The 20,708-nt window shown below is 41.6% G+C and overlaps 1 protein-coding gene across 1 annotated transcript in view; it reads right to left on the reverse strand.

Annotated features, from left to right (window-relative positions):
* The window catches only part of LOC138662862 (zinc finger protein 665-like), a 32,263-nt gene continuing 11,555 nt past the window's right edge, over positions 1 to 20,708 (reverse strand). Inside the window, exon 7 of the mRNA XM_069748842.1 lies at positions 1 to 2,815. Coding sequence (XP_069604943.1) covers positions 1,038 to 2,815 — 1,778 coding nt within the window. The 3' untranslated portion in view covers positions 1 to 1,037. The remainder of the gene's footprint in view (positions 2,816 to 20,708) is intronic.

Raw genomic sequence — 20,708 nt, forward strand, 5'->3', positions numbered from 1 at the left:
TGTGGTTAAAACAAATCTTGTTTAATGTTCATTCAAAAAGTGATGACAAAAATGAAGAAAAGTAAGTTCATAGCACGTAGTAAGTATTAGATTATAGAAGAGAAAACAAGCATTCATTGGTTCTTACATATGGTATTGAAGTATGATGTGGTCTGGGTTGGAGATTCTCAAAGTATGAGAGATCTGTCTGAACAGGAGTTAGGTCAGCTTATATACTATTTTGACCCATAGACTTACATTGGATCTATTTTTCCTGTCTCATAACCACATATGGTGATCTGCTGCTATGTTCATAGCCTCTACCATATTAGAAGAACACTAGTAACTTGCGGAATATGCATATTAGTTATTTGTACATTACCTCATTTTGAAATACTTAAGCATATAGCCTGTGACCTTTAAGAACCATTTTTTATCTCCAAATAGCCACAGTTCTGACAAAAGCCCTATAGGTCTGACAAACATAGAACAGATGTATCGGCCACAATCCTCAGAATAACTCAGTCCCTCACTATCCAGAGTATCTATTTGCTAGTTAGAACCTGCATATGTAAAGTAATCTATATTTTTTTAATTATTATTGAAATACTAATATTTTACAGTGGCCTACCCTCCTACTGGAGTGTGTCAATGACTGCCTTCTAGACATGTCCAGTCAGCAGTCTTCCTCATGATTGTGGAGCCTACTGAAACAGACCAAGGGACCTTTTTAAAATGTTTAGAAAGCCATTGCAGGTGTTTTTATTCTAATTTACTGACTTAATGACTTTTGGGTTTTCATTGGCTGTAGGATCTAGTCATCAACAGAAATAAACACTTGAGATATGTCACTCTGTAATGATTCAATATAATATAAGAGTTTCACTTTTTGCATTTAAGAACTGAAATAAATTAACTTTTTGATAATATTCTAATTTAGTGAGAAGCACTTGTATGTGACTATGTAAACACAATTAAGAACATAAAAAAAGCTTCTCCCCTGTGTGAATTCTTTGGTGGCTAGAAAGAGATGGTTTCTTCACAAAACATTTTCCACATTATGAACATGAAAATGGCTTCACCCCTGTGTGTGTTCTTTGGTGGGTAACAAGATGGGTTTTCTGGTTAAAACATTTCCCACATTCTGAACAGGAAAAAGGCATCTCCCCTGTGTGGGTTTTCTGGTGGCTATCAAGATTTGTCTTCCTGCTAAAACATTTTCCACATTCTGAACAGGAAAAAGGCTTCTCCCCTGTGTGGGTTTTCTGGTGGCTATCAAGATTCGTTTTCCTGTTAAAACATTTCCCACATTCTGAACATGAAAAAGGCTTCTCCCCTGTGTGAGTTTTTTGGTGGCTAACAAGATTCGATTTGTGGTTAAAACATTTCCCACATTCTGAGCAGGAAAAAGGCATCTCCCCTGTGTGGGTTTTCTGGTGGCTAGCAAGATTTGCTTTGCTGTTAAAACATTTCCCACATTCTGAACATGAAAAAGGCTTCTCCCCTGTGTGGGTTTTCTGGTGGCTAACAACATTTGATTTGTGGTTAAAACATTTCCCACATTCTAAGCAGGAAAAAGGCTTCTCCCCTGTGTGGGTTTTCTGGTGGCTAGCAAGATTTGCTTTGCTGTTAAAACATTTCCCACATTCTGAACATGAAAAAGGCTTCTCCCCTGTGTGGGTTTTCTGGTGGCTAACAAGATTTGCTTTTTGGTTAAAACATTTCCCACATTCTGAACATGAAAAGGGCTTCTCCCCTGTGTGGGTTTTCTGGTGGCTAACAAGATTTGCTTTGTGGTTAAAACATTTCCCACATTCTGAACAGGAAAAAGGCTTCTCTCCTGTGTGAGATCTGTGATGTCTGACAAGAAAAGATTTATCTAGAAAACATTTCCCACATTCTAAACAGGAAAAAGGCTTCTCCCCTGTGTGGGTTTTCTGGTGGCTAGCAAGATTTGCTTTGCTGTTAAAACATTTCCTACATTCTGAACATGAAAAAGGCTTCTCCCCTGTGTGGGTTTTCTGGTGGCTAACAAGATTCGATTTATGGTTAAAACATTTCCCACATTCTGAGCAGGAAAAAGGCTTCTCCCCTGTGTGGGTTTTCTGGTGGCTAACAAGATTCGCTTTTTGGTTAAAACATTTCCCACATTCTGAACATGAAAAAGGCTTCTCCCCTGTGTGAGATCTATGATGTCTGATAAGAACATTTTTATCTGTAAAACATTTCCCACATTCTGAACAGGAAAAAGGCTTCTCCCCTGTGTGAGACATATGATGTCTGATAAGAACTTTTTTATCTGTAAAACATTTCCCACATTCTGAACAAGAAAAAGGCTTCTCTCCTGTGTGAGTTCTTTGGTGGGTAACAAGCTGCGCTTTCCGAATAAAACATTTTCCACATTCTGAACATGAAAATGGCTTATTCTCTGTGTGTATTCTCTGGTGACTGACAAAATCTGATTTCTGGTTAAAACATCTCCCACACTTGGAACAAGAAATTCTATTGTCTGCTTGGTGAAGGCTTTGTTGTTTGAGAAAGGACTTTTCTAGGGGAAAACTATTTCCATATTCTGAAAATGAAAATGTCTTCATTGCTTTGGGAGCAGTTTGTGTTTTAATGCTTATTTTGTGATTTTGATTTTCCTTAGTAGTCGGTAATGAATCAGAAGACAGGATCTGTTCCACAGGATCAGATGACAGATCTTTGCTGTGAAGGGATGATGGTATATTTGGAGTAATGGCATTCACTTCAATTGTATCCTGTGGGATCTCAAGATTATCTGATTTAAACATTGAAGAGGTCAGCTGTCCTGCTGATCTCCTGGTACAGTTATCTGCCAAGAATAAAACCAACTATTATTTTAGAATAAAATATCCTTGAATTCTATATTTTTGACCATTTCTACTTAAACTGTCTGTAAAAATGGCAAGTTATGCAAAATTATTGAATTATTCCCCAAGACAATGACAGTTTACAGTTTACTAGACTGTGCTCAAGCCACATTAAGCATCCATGCTTTTGGCATTACTATAGTGAGAAGAAATCGCTTATTGTATGGCATGTGTATCTCCTGGAGCACAATCTGGGCACTATGTGTTATGTAATAACTTGGGATATTTGCAATTTTCACTTTCCAACATTCACTGCGCGTGCTAATATCTGGAAACTGCAAGTGGAGTCAAAATAGTCACTATTCCTATAATTTATTCAGGGTTATAATTTACAAAATGGAGTCATTTTAACCCCTTCATGGCCCCAGCTTTTTTTGGTTTTGCCTTTTCGTTTTTCGCTCTCCTCCTTCCCAGAGCCATACCTTTTTTTTATTTTACCGTCAATATGGCCATGTGAGGGCTTATTCTTTTGCAGGACGAGTTGCACTTTTGAACGACATTATTGGTTTTGGCATGTTGTGTACTAGAAAACGGGAAAAAAAATTCCAAGTGTGGTGAAATTGCAAAAAAGTGCAATCCCACACTTGTTTTTTGTTTGACTTTTTTGCTAGGTTCACTAAATGCTAAAACTGACCTGCCATTATGATTTTCCAGGTCAGTACGAGTTCATAGACACCAAATATGTCTAGGTTATTATTTATCTAAGTCAGTGTTCCCCAACTCCGGTCCTCGAGAGCCTCCAACAGGTCACGTTTTCAGGATTTCCTTAGTATTGCACAGGTGATGGGATTAATGCCTGTGCAGATGATGCAATTATCACCTGTGCAATACTAAGGAAATCCTGAAAACATGACCTGTTGGTGGCTCTTGAGGACCTGAGTTGGGGAACACTGATCTAAGTGGTAAAAAAAATTCCAAACTTTGCTAAAAAAAAATTGCGCACTTTTCCAATACCCGTAGCGTCTCCATTTTTCGTGATCTAGGGTTGGGTGATGGCTTATTTTTTGTGTGCTGTGCTGACATTTTTAATGCTACCATTTTGGTGCTGATACATTCTTTTGATCGACCGTTATTGCATTTTAATGCAATGTCGCGGTGACCCAAAAAAATTGTAATTCTGACGTTTCAATTTTTTTCTCGCTACGCCGTTTAGCAATCAGGTTAATTTTTTTTATTGATCGATCGGGCAATTCTGAGCGCGGCGATATGAAATATGTGTATATTTGATTTTTTTTGTTTTATTTTGAATGGGGCGAAAGAGGGGTGATTTAAAACTTCTATATTTTTTTCATATTTTTTAAAACATTTTTCTTACTTAAGGGGGGTGATTTGAATTTTTATATTTTTTATTTTTATATATTTAAAAATTTTTTTTTTTTTTTTTGTTTTACTTTTAGCATGCATCAATAGTCTTCATAAGAGACTAGAAGCTGCCACAACCCGATCGGCCCTACTACATAGAGGCGATGTTCAGATGGCCTGTATATAGCAGATTTACTCACTTGCTATGAGCGGCGACCACTGGGTTGCGCTCACAGGAAGCCAGCACTGAGAACCATACAGGTCTCCAGGAGACCTCAGGTTGTCATGCCAACACATCGGTGACCCACGATCATGTGACGGGGTCACCAGTTTGCATATTTCCTTCGTGATTGCCATAAGTGAAATTTAAATGCCGCTTCAGCGTTTGACAGCGGCATTTAACTGGTTAACAGCCATGGGTGGATCTCTATTCCACCCGCGGCTATTGCGGGCACATGTCAGCTGTTCAAAACAGCTGACGTGTCCCTGGAAAGATTTGAGCTCACCGCCGGAGTCCACATCAAAGGGAGGGAACAATTCCAAAACCCAGATCACAGACACACCAGGGATAAGCACCATACAAGAATTCAAATTTTAAAGATCTGCCTTTATTACACAATCAAAGTGGCAACAAAAAAATGTTAAAAATATTTTTATGTTATATAAGTATAAAAACTAAATTAATGCGTACCACTAGACAATTACATATAAAAAATATATATATAAAAATGACATTACAGCACACCCTCTATTACATCAGTTGATCCCCATCATGATAAAACATGTGCAATAGCTATTTCATAATTTTGCACACAATGAAGTGTAAGATTTTATAAAGATTGTATTTACAAGAAAAAATATACAAATCTGAATAGCAGAAAATAGGCAAAAAAGAGGCCAGCTACCAGAGTGCTATGTGCCAAAAAAGTTAATTATATAAAATACATATGCTCCAAAAAAGTGCTAACTCATTCCAGAAAAAAGTGCTAAGTGCTATACAAATGCATATCAGTAAAAAAGCCTAATACATCAGAAAAGTGCTATGTGCATAGATGAATAAATAGCAAGCATTCCAATAAATGCTAGTGTGCACCCACGTGCGAGGATCACTTAATTATATAAGTGCTGGGTGTTAATTTTATCCAGCTGGGAATGTATCATATATCCCACAATAAGGTGCTATGAGTGAGGGATCGTGTGTGCTCCTAAAAGTGCTTCAATGCATCAAAAGCAGTAGGTGCATGCAAAGTGCACAACAAAGGGGGATCAATTCTAATATTGATGTCGGTAAATACCTTAGGTGGCTGAATCCAGTGGTAACGCACCCCAACGCGCGTTTCGGATTATTCCTTCGACGATTATTCCTTCCTTTTTACCGGATATGTATTTGTATAGCACTTAGCACTTTTTTCTGGAATGAGTTAGCACTTTTTTGGAGCATATGTATTTTATATAATTAACTTTTTTGGCACATAGCACTCTGGTAGCTGGCCTCTTTTTGCCTATTTTCTGCTATTCAGATTTGTATATTTTTTCTTGTAAATACAATCTTTATAAAATCTTACACTTCATTGTGTGCAAAATTATGAAATAGCTATTGCACATGTTTTATCATGATGGGGATCAACTGATGTAATAGAGGGTGTGCTGTAATGTCATTTTAATATATATATTTTTTATATGTAATTGTCTAGTGGTACGCATTAATTAGCTTTTATACTTATATAACATAAAAATATTTGTAACATTTTTTTGTTGCCACTTTGATTGTGTAATAAAGGCAGATCTTTAAAATTTGAATTCTTGTATGGTGCTTAATCCTGGTGTGTCTGTGATCTGGGTTTTGGGATTGTTCACTTTACGTGGTGATGGTAATCACAATACTGCACAGAATACCTGGGACTGATATTTGAGTGATATCGGATACAAATAGATATATAATTAATCTCTTATACGGTATTTCTGTGTTCTAATACTATCAAAGGGAGGGAGTCCGACTTCAGCATACTATTACTCCCGATGTCGGTAAGGGGTTAAACTGATAGGACTTGATTTGGAAAGAGACACACCTGTCTATATAAGACCTCACAGCTCACAGTGGAAGTCAGACCAAATGAGAATCATGAGGTCAAAGAAACTGGCCAAGGAGCTCAGAGACAGAATTGTGGCAAGGCACAGATCTGGCCAAGGTTACAACAGAATTTCTGCAGTACTTAAGATTCCTAAGAGCACAGTGGCCTCCATAATCCTTAAATGGAAGAAGTTTGGGACCAACAGAAGTCTTCCTAGACCTGGCCGTCTAGCCAAACTGAGCAATTGTGGGAGAAGAGCCTTGGTGAGAGAGGTAAAGAAGAACCCCAAAATCACTGTGGCCGAGCTCCGGAGATGAAGTAGGGAGATAGGAGAAAGTTCCACAAAGTCAACTATCACTGCAGCCCTCCACCAGTCGGGCCTTTATGGCAGAGTAGCCTGACGAAAGCCTCTCCTCAGTGCAAGACATATGAAAGCCCACATAGAGTTTGCTAAAAGACACATGAAGGACTCCCAGACTATGAGAAATAAGATTCTCTGGTCTGATGAGATGAAGACAGACCTTTTTGGTGATAATTCTAAGCGGTATGTGTGGAGAAAACTAGGCACTACTCATCACCTGCCCAATACAATCCCTACAGTGAAACATGGTGGTGGCAGCATCATGCTATGGGGGTGTTTTTCAGCTGCAGGGACAGGACAACTAGTTGTCATTGAAGGAAACATGAATGCGGCCAAGTACAGAGATATCCTGGATAAAAACCTCTTCCAGAGTACTCTGGTCCTCAGACTTGGCCGAAGGTTCACCTTCCAACAAGACAATGACCCTAAGCACACAGCTAAAATAACAGAGGAGAGGCTTCAGAACAACTCTGTGACCATTCTTGACCGGCCCAGCCAGAGCCCTGACCTAAACCCAATTGAGCATCTATGGAGAGACCTGAAAATGGCTGTCCACCAACATGCACCATCCAACCTGACGGAACTGGCAGTGGATCCCCAAATCCAGGGGTGAAAAACTTGTTGCATCATTCCCAAGAAGTCTCATGGCTGTACTAGCTCTAAAGGGTTAATACTGAGCAAAGGGTCTGAATACTTATGACCATGTGATATTTCAGTTTTTCTTTTTAATAAATTTGCAAAAATTACTACATTTTTGTTTTTTTCCAGTCAAGATGGGGTGCAGAGTGTACATTAATGAGAAAAAAATAACTTTTTTTGAATTTCCAAATGGCTGCAATGAAACAATGAAAAATTTAAAGTTTTCTTCTGAATACTTTCTGTACCCAATGTACAGTATATTACAGCCATCAGCCACGCACAACTTACAGATATATCACGGCATCGGTGTGATGTTTATTATGTAGTTTATCACAATCTTGTATGAAGTTAGTCGGTTTTAATACAAATTGAAAAGTCAGGATAAAGGGAAACTCTGTTATTGTCCAGAAATTCACACTTGGCCTCACTGCACATTTAATGTTGTCGATCATAAAAGTGAAGTTTGGCCAGAAAGACTGGACCTGGTCTTGTAAATCTAAAAACGACCCAAGCAATCAATAATAGGATGAGCAGCCAGAGACATAATATTAGGAAAGGTGTAATCTGTCTGTTTAGGCATTTCGTTTTAGAATATAAACGAGATCCGACCAGTTTAACCCCTTAGTGACAGAGCCAATTTGGTACTTAATGACCGAGCCAATTTTTACAATTCTGACCACTGTCACTTTATGAGGTTATAACTCTGGAACGCATAGAAGGATCCCGCTGATTCTGAGATTGTTTTTTGGTGACATATTGTACTTCGTGTTAGTGGTAACATTTCTTCGATATTACTTGCGATTATTTATGAAAAAGACGGAAATATGCCGAAAAGTTTAAAAATTTTGCAATTTTCAAACTTTGAATTTTTATGCCCTTAAATCAGAGAGATACGGTACAGACCAAAAGTTTGGACACACCTTCCCATTTAACCCCTTTCTGCCATCAGACGTACTATTGCGTCCATGGGGGGTGGGCCCTACTTCCCAAGGACGCAATAGTACGTCATATGCGATCGGCAGCGCTCACGGGGGGAGCGCCGCCGATCGCGGCCGGGTGTCAGCTGCTTATCGCAGCTGACATCCGGCACTATGTGCCAGGAGCGGTCACGGACCGCCCCCGGCACATTAACCCCCGGCACACCGCGATCAAACATGATCGCGATGTGCCGGCGGTGCAGGGAAGCACCGCGCAGGGAGGGGGCTCCCTGCGGGCTTCCCTGAGCCCCCCGCAGCAACGCGATGTAATCGCGTTGCTGCGAGGGTCTTGCCGCCCTCCCTCCCTGCTCCAGGTCCCTGATCCAAGATGGCCGCGGATCCGGGTCCTGCAGGGAGGGAGGTGGCTTCACAGAGCCTGCTCAGAGCAGGCACTGTGAAGGCTGCAGCGCTGCATGTCAGATCAATGATCTGACAGAGTGCTGTGCAAACTGTCAGATCACTGATCTGTGATGTCCCCCCCTGGGACAAAGTAAAAAAGTTAAAAAAAAATTTTTCCAAATGTGTAAAAAAAATTAAAAAAAAATATTCCTAAATAATGAAAAAAAAAAAAAAAAAATTCCCATAAATACATTTCTTCATCTAAATAAAAAAAAAAAAAAACAATAAAAGTACACATATTTAGTATCGCCGCGTCCGTATCGACTCGCCCTATAAAACTGGCACACTAGTTAACCCCTTCAGTAAACACCGTTAGAAAAAAAAAAAAAAAACAAGGCAAAAAACGACGCTTTATTATCATACCGCCAAACAAAAAGTGGAATAACACGCGATCAAAAAGACAGATATAAATAACCATGGTACCGCTGAAAGCGTCATCTTGTCCCGCAAAAAACGAGCCACCATACAGCATCATCAGCAAAAAAATGAAAAAGTTATAGTCCTGAGAATAAAGCGATGCCAAAATAATTATTTTTTCTATCAAATAGTTTTTATCGTATAAAAGCGCCAAAACATAAAAAAATGATATAAATGAGATGTCGCTGTAATCGTACTGACCCGAAGAATAAAACTGCTTTATCAATTTTACCAAACGCGGAACGGTATAAACGCCTCCCCCAAAAGAAATTCATGAATAGCTGGTTTTTGGTCATTCTGTCTCACAAAAATCGGAATAAAAAGCGATCAAAAAATGTCACGTGCCCAAAAATGTTACCAATAAAAACGTCAACTCGTCCCGCAAAAAACAAGACCTCACATGACTGTGTGGACCAAAATATGGAAAAATTATAGCTCTCAAAATGTGGTAACGCAAAAAATATTTTTTGCAATAAAAAGCGTCTTTCAGTGTGTGACGGCTGCCAATCATAAAAATCCGCTAAAAAACCCGCTATAAAAGTAAATCAAACCCCCCTTCATCACCCCCTTAATTAGGGAAAAATAAAAAAATGTATTTATTTCCATTTTCCCATTAGGGCTAGGGTTAGGGCTAGGGTTAGGGCTAGGGCTAGGGTTAGGGCTAGGGTTAGGGCTAGGGTTAGGGCTAGGGCTAGGGTTAGGGCTAGGGTTAGGGTTGGGGCTAGGGTTAGGGTTAGGGCTAGGGTTAGGGCTAGGGCTACAGTTTGGGTTGGGGCTAAAGTTACAGTTAGGGTTTAGATTACATTTACAGTTGGGAATAGGGTTGGGATTAGGGTTAGGGGTGTGTCAGGGTTAGAGGTGTGGTTAGGGTTACCGTTGGAATTAGGGTTAGGGGAGTGTTTGGATTAGGGTTTCAGTTATAATTGGGGGGTTTCTACTGTTTAGGCACATCAGGGGCTCTCCAAAAGTGACATGGTGTCCGATCTCAATTCCAGCCAATTCTGCGTGCGTTGAAAAAGTAAAACAGTGCTTCTTTCCTTCCGAGCTCACCCGTGTGCCCAAACAGGGGTTTACCCCAACATATGGGGTATCAGCGTACTCAGGACAAATAGGACAACAACTGTTGGGGTCCAATTTCTCCTGTTACCCTTGGGAAAATACAAAACTGGGGGCTAAAAAATAATTTTTGTGGGAAAAAAAAGAGATTTTTTATTTTTACGGCTCTGCGTTATAAACTGTAGTGAAACACTTGGGGGTTAAAAGTTCTCACAACACATCTAGATAAGTTCCCGGGGGGGTCTAGTTTCCAATATGGGGTCACTTGTGGGGGGTTTCTACTGTTTAGGTACATTAGAGGTTCTGCAAACGCAATGTGACGCCTGCAGACCATTCCATCTAAGTCTGCATTCCAAATGGCACTCCTTCCCTTCCGAGCCCTCCCATGCGCGCAAACAGTGGTTCCCCCCCACATATGGGGTATCAGCGCACTCAGGACAAATTGGACAACAAATTTTGGGGTCCAATTTCTCTTGTTACCCTCGGGAAAATACAAAACTGGGGGCTAAAAAATAATTTTTGTGGGAAAAAATTTTTGTTTTATATTTACGGCTCTCCATTATAAACTTCTGTGAAGCCCTTGGTGGGTCAAAGCGCTCACCACACATCTAGATAAGTTCCTTAGGGGGTCTACTTTCCAAAATGGTGTCACTTGTGGGGGGTTTCTACTGTTTAGGTACATTAGGGGCTCTGCAAACGCAATGTGACACCTGCAGACCATTCCATCTAAGTCTGCATTCAAATGGCACTCCTTCCCTTCCGAGCCCTCCCATGCGCCCAAACAGTGGTTTCCCCCCCCACATATGGGGTATCAGCGCACTCAGGACAAATTGGACAACACATTTTTGGGTCCAATTTCTCCTGTTACCCTCGGGAAAATACAAAACTGGGGGCTAAAAAATAATTTTTGTGGGAAAAAATTTTTGTTTTATTTTTACGGCTCTCCATTATAAACCTCTGTGAAGCCCTTGGTGGGTCAAAGCGCTCACCACACATCTAGATAAGTTCCTTAGGGGGTCTACTTTCCAAAATGGTGTCACTTGTGAGTGGTTTCTACTATTTAGGTACATTAGGGGCTCTGCAAACGCAACATGGCGTCTCATCTCAATTCCTGTCAATTTTGCATTGAAAAGTCAAACGGCGCTCCTTCCTTTCCGAGCTCTCCCATCCGCCCAAACAGTGGTTTACCCCCACATATGGGGTATCAGCGTACTCAGGACAAATTGTACAACAACTTTTGGGGTCCAATTTCTTCTCTTACCCTTGGAAAAATAAAAAATTGGGGGCGAAAAGATAATTTTTGTGAAAAAATATGATTTTTTTATTTTTACGGTTCTGCATTATAAACTTCTGTGAAGCACTGGGTGGGTCAAAGTGCTCACCACACCTCTAGATAAGTTCCTTAGGGGGTCTACTTTCCAAAATGGTGTCACTTGTGGGGGGTTTCAATGTTTAGGCACATCAGGGGCTCTCCAAACGCAACATGGCATCCCATCTCAATTCCTGTCAATTTTGCATTGAAAAGTCAAACGGCGCTCCTTTCCTTCCGAGCTCTCCCATCCGCCCAAACAGTGGTTTACCCCCACATATGGGGTATCAGCTTACTCAGGACAAATTGTACAACAACTATTGGGGTCCAATTTCTTCTCTTACCCTTGGAAAAATAAAAAATTGGGGGCGAAAAGATAATTTTTGTGAAAAAATATGATTTTTTATTTTTACGGTTCTACATTATAAACTTCTGTGAAGCACTTGGTGGGTGAAAGAGCTCACCACACCTCTAGATAAGTTCCTTAGGGGGTCTACTTTCCAAAATGGTGTCACTTGTGGGGGGTTTCAATGTTTAGGCACATCAGGGGCTCTCCAAACGAAACATGGCGTCCCATCTCAATTCCAGTCAATTTTGCATTGAAAAGTCAAATGGCGCTCCTTCGCTTCCGAGCTGTGCCATGCGCCCAAACAGTGGTTTACCCCCACATGTGGGGTATTGGTGTACTCAGGACAAATTGTACAACAATGATTGCTGTCCATTTTCTCCTGTTACCCTTGGTAAAATAAAACAAATTGGAGCTGAATTAAATTTTTTGTGAAAAAAAGTTAAATGTTCATTTTTATTTAAACATTCAAAAAATTCCTGTGAAGCACCAGAAGGGTTAATAAACTTCTTGAATGTGGTTTTAAGCACCTTGAGGGGTGTAGTTTTTAGAATGGTGTCACACTTGGGTATTTTCTATCATATAGACCCCTCAAAATGACTTCAAATGAGATGTGGTCCCTAAAAAAAATGGTGTTGTAGAAATGAGAAATTGCTGGTCAACTTTTCACCCTTATAACTCCCTAACAAAAAAAAAATTTGGTTCCAAAATTGTGCTGATGTAAAGTAGACATGTGGGAAATGTTACTTATTAAGTATTTTGTGTGACATATCTCTGTGATTTAATTGCATAAAAATTCAAAGTTGGAAAATTGCGAAATTTTCATAATTTTCGCCAAATTTCCGTTTTTTTCACAAATAAACGCAGGTACTATCAAAGAATTTTTACCATTGTCATGAAGTACAATATGTCACGAGAAAACAATGTCAGATTCACTGGGATCCGTTGAAGCGTTCCAGAGTTATAACCTCATAAAGGGACAGTGGTCTGAATTGTAAAAATTGGCCCGGTCATTAACGTGCAAACCACCCTTGGGGGTAAAGGGGTTAAAGATTTTTCTGTATTTTCATGACTATGAAAATTGTAAATTCACACTGAAGGCATCAAAACTATGAATTAACACTTGTGGAATTATATACTTAACAAAAAAGTGTAAAACAACTGAAATTATGTCTTATATTCTAGGTTCTTCAAAGTAGCCACCTTTTGCTCTGATGACTGCTTTGCACACTCTTGGCATTCTCTTGATGAGCTTCAAGAGGTAGTCACCGGGAATGGTCTTCCAACAATCTTGGAAGTGCTTAGCACTTGTTGGCCTTTTTGCCTTCACTCTGCGGTCCAGCTCACCCCAAACCATCTCGATTGGGTTCAGATCTGGTGACTCTGGAGGCCAGGTCATCTGGCATAGCACCCCATCACTCTCCTTCTTGGTCAAATAGCCCTTACACAGCCTGCAGGTGTGTTTAGGGTCATTGTCTTGTTGAAAAATAAATGATGGTCCAACTAAACACAAACCGGATGGAATAGCATACCGCTGCAAGATGCTGTGGTAGCCATGCTGGTTCAGTATGCCTTCAATTTTGCCTTCAATTTTGCTGGTGTCACCAGCAAAGCACCCCCACACATCACACCTCCTCCTCCATGCTTCACGGTGGGAACCAGGCATGTAGAGTCCATCGGTTCACCTTTTCTGCGTCGCACAAAGAGACGGTGGTTGGAACCAAAGATCTCAAATTTGAACTCATCAGACCAAAGCACAGATTTCCATTGGTCTAATATCCATTCCTTGTGTTCTTTAGCCCAAACAAGTCTCTTCTGCTTGTTGCCTGTCCTTGCAGTGGATTCCTAGCAGCTATTTTACCATGAAGGCCTGCTACACAAAGTCTCCTCTTAGCAGTTGTTGTAGAGATGTGTCTGCTGCTAGAACTCTGTGTGACATTGACCTGGTCTCTAATCTGAGCTGCTGTTAACCTGCGATTTCTGAAGCTGGTGACTCGGATAAACTTATCCTCAGAAGCAGAGGTGACTCTTGCTCTTCCTTTCCTGGGGCGGTCCTCATGTGAGCCAGTTTCTTTGTAGCGCTTGATGGTTTTTGTAACTGCACTTGGGGACACTTTCAAAGTTTTCCCAATTTTTCGGACTGACTGACCTTCATTTCTTAAAGTAATGATGGCCACTTGTTTTTCTTTACTTAGCTGCTTTTTTCTTGCCATAATACAAATTCTAGCAGTCTCTTCAGTAGGACTATCAGCTGTGTATTCACCAGACTTCTGCACAACACAACTGATGGTCCCAACCCCGTTTATAAGGCAAGAAACCCCACTTATTAAACCTGACAGGGCACACCTGTGGAGTGAAAACCATTCCCGGTGACTACCTCTTGAAGCTCATCAAGAGAATGCCAAGAGTGTGCAAAGCAGTCATCAAAGCAAAAGTTGGCTACTTTGAAGAACCTAGAATATGAGACATAATTTCAGTTGTTTCACACTTTTTTGTTAAGTATATAATTCCACATGTGTTAATTCATAGTTTTGATGCCTTCAGTGTGAATTTACAATTTTCATAGTCATGAAAATACAGAAAAATCTTTAAATGAGAAGGTGTGTCCAAACTTTTGGTCTGTACTGTATGTCACACAAAATAGTTAATAAATAATTTTCCCACATGTCTACTTTACATCAGCACAATTTTGGAAACAATTTTTTTTTTGTTAGGAAGTTAAAAGGGTTAAAAGTTGACCAGCGATTTCTCATTTTTACAACAAAATTTACAAAACCATTTTTGTTTTTTAGGGACCACATCACATTTAAAGTCACTTTGAGGGGTGTATGTGACCGAAAATACCCAAACTTGACACCATTCTAAAAACTACACCCCTCAAGGTGCTCAAAACCACATTCAAGAAGTTTAATAACCCTTGATGTGCTTCACAGCAACTGAAACAATGTGGAAGGAAAAAATGAACATTTAACTTTTTTTTGCATACATTTTACTTCAGAACCATTTTTTTAAATTTTCACAAGGGTAAAAAGAGAAAATGAACCACAAAATTTGTTGTGCAATTTCTCCTAAATACGCCGATACCCCATACAGTTAGGTCCATATATATTTGGACAGAGACAACATTTTTTTAATTTTGGTTATAGACATTACCACAATGAATTTAAAACAAAACAATTCTGGTGCAGTTGAAGTTCAGGCTTTCAGCTTTCATTTGAGGTTATCCACATTAAAATTGGATGAAGGTTTTAGGAGTTTCAGCTCCTTAACATGTGCCACCCTGTTTTTAAAAGGGACCAAAAGTAATTGGACAGATTCAATAATTTTAAATAAAATGTTCATTTTTAGTACTTGGTTGCAAACCCTTTGTTGGCAATGACTGCCTGAAGTCTTGAACTCATGGACATCACCAGACGCTGTGTTTCCTCCTTTTTGATGCTCTGCCAGGCCTTCACTGTGGTGGTTTTCAGTTGCTGTTTGTTTGTGGGCCTTTCTGTCTGAAGTTTAGTCTTTAACAAGTGAAATGCTGCTCAATTGGGTTGAGATCAGGTGACTGACTTGGCCATTCAAGAATATTCCACTTCTTTGCTTTAATAAACTCCTGGGTTGCTTTGGCTTTATGTTTTGGGTCATTGTCCATCTGTAGTATGAAACGACGACCAATGAGTTTGGCTGCATTTGGCTGGATCTGAGCACACAGTATGTCTCTGAATACCTCAGAATTCATTCGGCTGCTTCTGTCCTGTGTCACATCATCAATAAACACTAGTGACCCAGTGCCACTGGCAGCCATCATGCCCGCGCCATCACACTGCCTCCGCCGGGTATTACAGATGATGTGGTATGCTTTGGATCATGAGCTGTACCACGCCTTGCCATACTTTTCTCTTTCCATCATTCTGGTAGAGGTTGATCTTGGTTTCATCTGTCCAAAGAATGTTCTTCTAGAACTGTGCGGCTTTTTTAGATGTTTTTTTGCCTTTTTATTCTTGATGCTTATGAGTGGCTTGCACCGTGCAGTGAACCCTCTGTATTTACTTTCATGCAGTTTTCTCTTTATGGTAGATTTGGATATTGATACGCCGACCTCCTGGAGAGTGTTGTTCACTTGGTTGGCTGTTGTGAAGGGGTTTCTCTTCACCATGGAGATTATTCTGCGATCATCCACCACTGTTGTCTTCCGTGGGCGCCCAGGTCTTTTTGCATTGATGAGTTCACCAGTGCTTTCTTTCTGTCTCAGGATGTACCAAACTGTAGATTTTGCCACTCCTAATATTGTAGCAATTTCTCGGATGGGTTTTTTCTGTTTTCACAGCTTAAGGATGGCTTGTTTCACCTGCACGGAGAGCTCCTTTGACCGCATGTTTACTTCACAGCAAAACCTTCCAAATGCAAGCACCACACCTCAAATCAACTCCAGGCCTTTTATCTGCTTAATTGAGAATGACATAACGAATGGATTGCCCCCACCTGTCCATGAAATAGCCTTGGAGTCAATTGTCCAATTACTTTTGGTCCCTTTAAAAACATGGTGGCACATGTTAAGGAGCTGAAACTCCTAAACCCTTCATCCAATTTTAATGTGGATACCCTCAAATGAAAGCTGAAAGTCTGAACTTCAACTGCATCTGAATTGTTTTGTTTAAAATTCATTGTGGTAATGTCTATAACCAGAATTAGAAAAATGTTGTCTCTGTCCAAATATATATGGACCTAACTGTATGTGGGGGTAAACCCCTGTTTGGGCGCATGGCAGAGCTTGGAAGAGAAGGAGCGCTGTTTGACTTTTTCAATGCAGAATTGGCTGCAATTGAGATCGGACACCATGTCACGTTTGGAGAGCCCGTGATGTGCCTAAACAGTGGAACCCCCCCATAAGTGACACCATTTTGGAAACTAGACCCTTAAAGGAACTAATCTAGATGTGTGGTGAGCACTTTAAACCCCCAGGTGCTTCACAGAAGTTTATAACGTAGAGCCGTAAAAATAAAAAAAATAAAAATCACATTTTTTCTACAAAAATGATCTTTTCACCCCCAAATTTTTATTTTCATAAGGGTAACAGGAGAAATTAGACCCCAAAAGTTGTTGTGCAATTTCTCCTGAGTACGCCAATACTCCATATGCGGGGGTAAACCACAGTTTGGGCGCATGGCAGAGCTCGGAAGAGAAGGAGCTCCGTTTGACTTTTTCAATGCAGAATTGGCTGTAACTGAGATCGGACACCATGTTGCGTTTGCAGAGCCCGTGATGTGCCTAAACAGTAGAACCCCCCAAGTGACACCATTTTGGAAACTAAACCCATTAAGGAACTTATCTAGATGTGTTGTGAGAGCTTTGAACGCCCAAGTGCTTCACAGAAATTTATAACGTAGAGCCGTGAAAATAAAAAATCCTTTTTTTTCCTCAAAAATGATTTTTTAGCTCACAATTTTTTATTTTCTCAAGGGTAACAGGAGAAAGTGGACCCCAAAATTTATTGTGCAATTTATCCTGAGTATGCTGATACCTCATATGTGGGGGGGGACCACTGTTTGGGCACGTGCAAAATGCAGACTTTGATGGAATGGTCTGCGGGTGTCACATTGCGTTTGCAGAGGCCCTGATGCACCTAAACAGTAGAAATCCCCCACAAGCGACCCCATTTTGGAAACTAGAACCCCCCAAGGCAGGGCCGCCATCAGGGCATCACTGCCCTGACTAGCGTATGGGGCCCGGTGGGCAGAGGGGGCCCGCATCGAGCCCTGTCTCATCTGCTCACAGGGCCCCTACTGGCAAGCTAAACCGGGCCCTTAGCGGCGCTGCAGCAACACTATTGACATGCGGGTCCGCGCCCGAACGTCAATAGTTAACAGCCGCCAGCCAATCGGAGGCTAGCAGCTGATGTCAGCCGCAGCGCGCACGTTGCCGGCGTCTGACGTCAGTGTCAGTTGCCGGCAAGTGCGAGCTTCAGCTGAGTGGAGGGAGCTTCGCCTTCGCCGCAGGAGCGAGGTCAGGTAAGAACTTTTTTTTATTGTTATTATTATTGAGAGTAGCGATCCGGGGGGGCCCAGGGCTGAATGCTAGACACACTGGGGGCTGAATGATGGACACACTGGGGGCTGAATATGATGGAGCACTGGGGGCAGAATGCTGGACACAATGGGGCAGAATGATGGACACACTGGGGCAGTACATGGACACACTGGGGGCAGAATGCTGGACACACTGGGGGCAGAATGCTGGACACACTGGTGGCAGAATGCTGGACACACTGGGGGCAGAATGCTGGACACACTGGTGGCAGAATGCTGGACACACTGGGGGCAGAATGCTGGACACACTGGGGGCAGAATGCTGAACACACTGGGGGCAGAATGCTGGACACACTGGGGGCAGAATGCTGAACACACTGGGGGCAGAATGCTGAACACACTGGGGGCAGAATGCTGGACACACTGGGGGGCAGAATGCTGGACACTGGGGGCAGAATGCTGGACACACTGGGGCAGAATGCTGGAGCACTGGGGGCAGGACTGGACACACTGGGGGCAGAATGCTGGACACACTGGGAGCAGAATGCTGGACACACTGGGAGCAGAATGCTGGACACACTGGGAGCAGAATGCTGGACACACTGGGAGCAGAATGCTGGACACACTGGGAGCAGGACGGGAGACACTGGGGCAGAATGCTAGAGCACTGGGGGCAGGACTGGACACACTGGGGGCAGAATGCTGGACACACTGGGGGCAGAATGCCGGACACACTGGGGGCAGAATGCTGGACACACTGGGGGCAGGACGGGAGACACTGGGGCAGAATGCTGGAGCACTGGGGGCAGGACTGGACACACTGGGGGCAGAATGCCGGACACACTGGGGGCAGAATGCTGGACACACTGGGGGCAGAATGCTAGACACACTGGGAGCAGGACTGGAGACAGGTGGGGCAAGAATGGAGATACGGGGCAGAATGAAAGACATTGGGGCAGGATTGGATCATGAGACAGGATGCATACGATGGAGACAGATGGGGCAGGATGGGGAGGTCACATGGGGAAGAATGGATACTCATGAGGGCAGGATGGGAGAGCATATGGTTGAAGCCAGGAATGATATACACGGGGCCAGGATGGGGGATATTATTATTACCATAGGGGCGAATTATGGGATAGTATTACTGCAGTGATTTATTTAATTTTTTGAGGACACTGTTTTAAATGGGGGGGCAGTCCTTTTACTGTGTAGCGTGACACTATGTCGCCTTCTTCATGTGGTGTAATGTAGAAGTTGGAAAAATTAAGTAATGTGTTCTACAAGCGGAGCTCGAGATAACTGTTATTTCCTGCAGAGACAAGTCCTGGCTGGAAGAAGTGATGGCGGTCTGTGCGGGATGTCAGATGAAGGACTTCACCTAGAGATGTCACTAGTGAGTCAGTGTGTAACCTATACACTGACACTATACACTGTATACTATATACAGAGCTCCTGTGTATAATGTCATCGGTGATCACTGGATTACCTATAAATTATATACAGAGCTCTTGTGTACAATGTCACCAGTGATCACTGTATAACCTCTACACAGACACTGCATACTAAGTACAGATCTCCTGTGTATAATGGCAGTGATAGTATGGTGCTTTTTTTTTTTATTACTGATCAGTATTGTAGTATTCAGTCACTATGTGGTGGTAATATGCGGTCTGGTCATGGTGTAGCGGTATTTGTTCTTTGTATGTGATATTATTCGATCACTGTGGCGGTAATATGTGGTCTTGACATGGTGTTGCGGTATTTGTCCCTTGTATGTGCTATTTGGTCACTTTGTGGTGGTAATATGTGGTCTGGTCATGGTGAGGTGGTATTTGTTCCCTGTATTTGATATTATTCGATCACTGTGGTGGTAATATGGTGTCTGATCATGGTGTTGTAGTATTTGTTCTTTGTATAAGATATTATTCGGTTAATGGTGGTAATATGTGGTCTGGTCACGATGCTGTGGTATTTGTTCCTTGTATGTGATATTATTCGGGCACTGGTTGTAATATGTGGTCTGGACATGGTGCGGTAGTATTTGTTCCTTGTATGTAATATTATTCGGTTACTGGTGATAATATGTGGTCTGGTCATGGTGCGGTAGTATTTGTTCCTTGTATGTAATATTATTCGGTCACTGGTAGTAATATGTGGTCTGGACATGGTGCGGTGGTATTTGTTCCTTGTATGTGATGTTATTCGATCACTGTGGTGGTAATATGTGGTCTTGACATGGTGTAGTGGTATTTTTCCTTGTATGTGCTATTTGTTCACTTTGTGGTGGTAATATGTGGTCTGGTCATGGTGTTGTGGTATTTGTTCCTTGTATGTGATATTATTCGATCACTGTGGTGGTAATATGTGGTCTGGACATGGTGCGGTGGTATTTGTTCCTTGTATGTGATATTATTCGATCATTGTGGTGGTAATATGTCATCTGGTCATAGTGCTGTGGTATTTATTCTTTGTATGTGATATTATTGGTCATTTTAAAAATTGAAAAATAAATAAAAATATACCTAAATTGTATTGCATATTTTAACAAATATTTAATAGGTTACAGCAGAGTAGGGCCCGGCCAAAAGTGTCTACCGTGTTATGGTGGTGGCTTAAAAAATCTTTTGGCCAAATCAAAAGCTGCCGGCTATATGTGTGATCTGGTGATGGGAACTGTTAATGTGCGATAGATGAGAAGTGGAGTTTTTCCGAGAGAGAGTGGAGGTACTGTGGACAGTTCGAGGGGTGGAGGCGGGGCTGGGGTGGAGCCTCAAGGGGGCCCCGAAAATTTTGCCAGTATGGGGCCCCGAAAATTCCAGTGGCCAGCCCTGGCCCAAGGAACCTATCTAGATGTGTGGTGAGTACTTTGAACGCCCATGTGCTTCACAGAAGTTTATAATGCAGAGTAAAATATATATATATTTTTTTTCCACAAAAATG

This window comes from Ranitomeya imitator, chromosome 2 (genome assembly GCF_032444005.1).
Source record: "Ranitomeya imitator isolate aRanImi1 chromosome 2, aRanImi1.pri, whole genome shotgun sequence".
In the NCBI taxonomy this organism is placed as follows: Eukaryota; Metazoa; Chordata; class Amphibia; order Anura; family Dendrobatidae; genus Ranitomeya; species Ranitomeya imitator.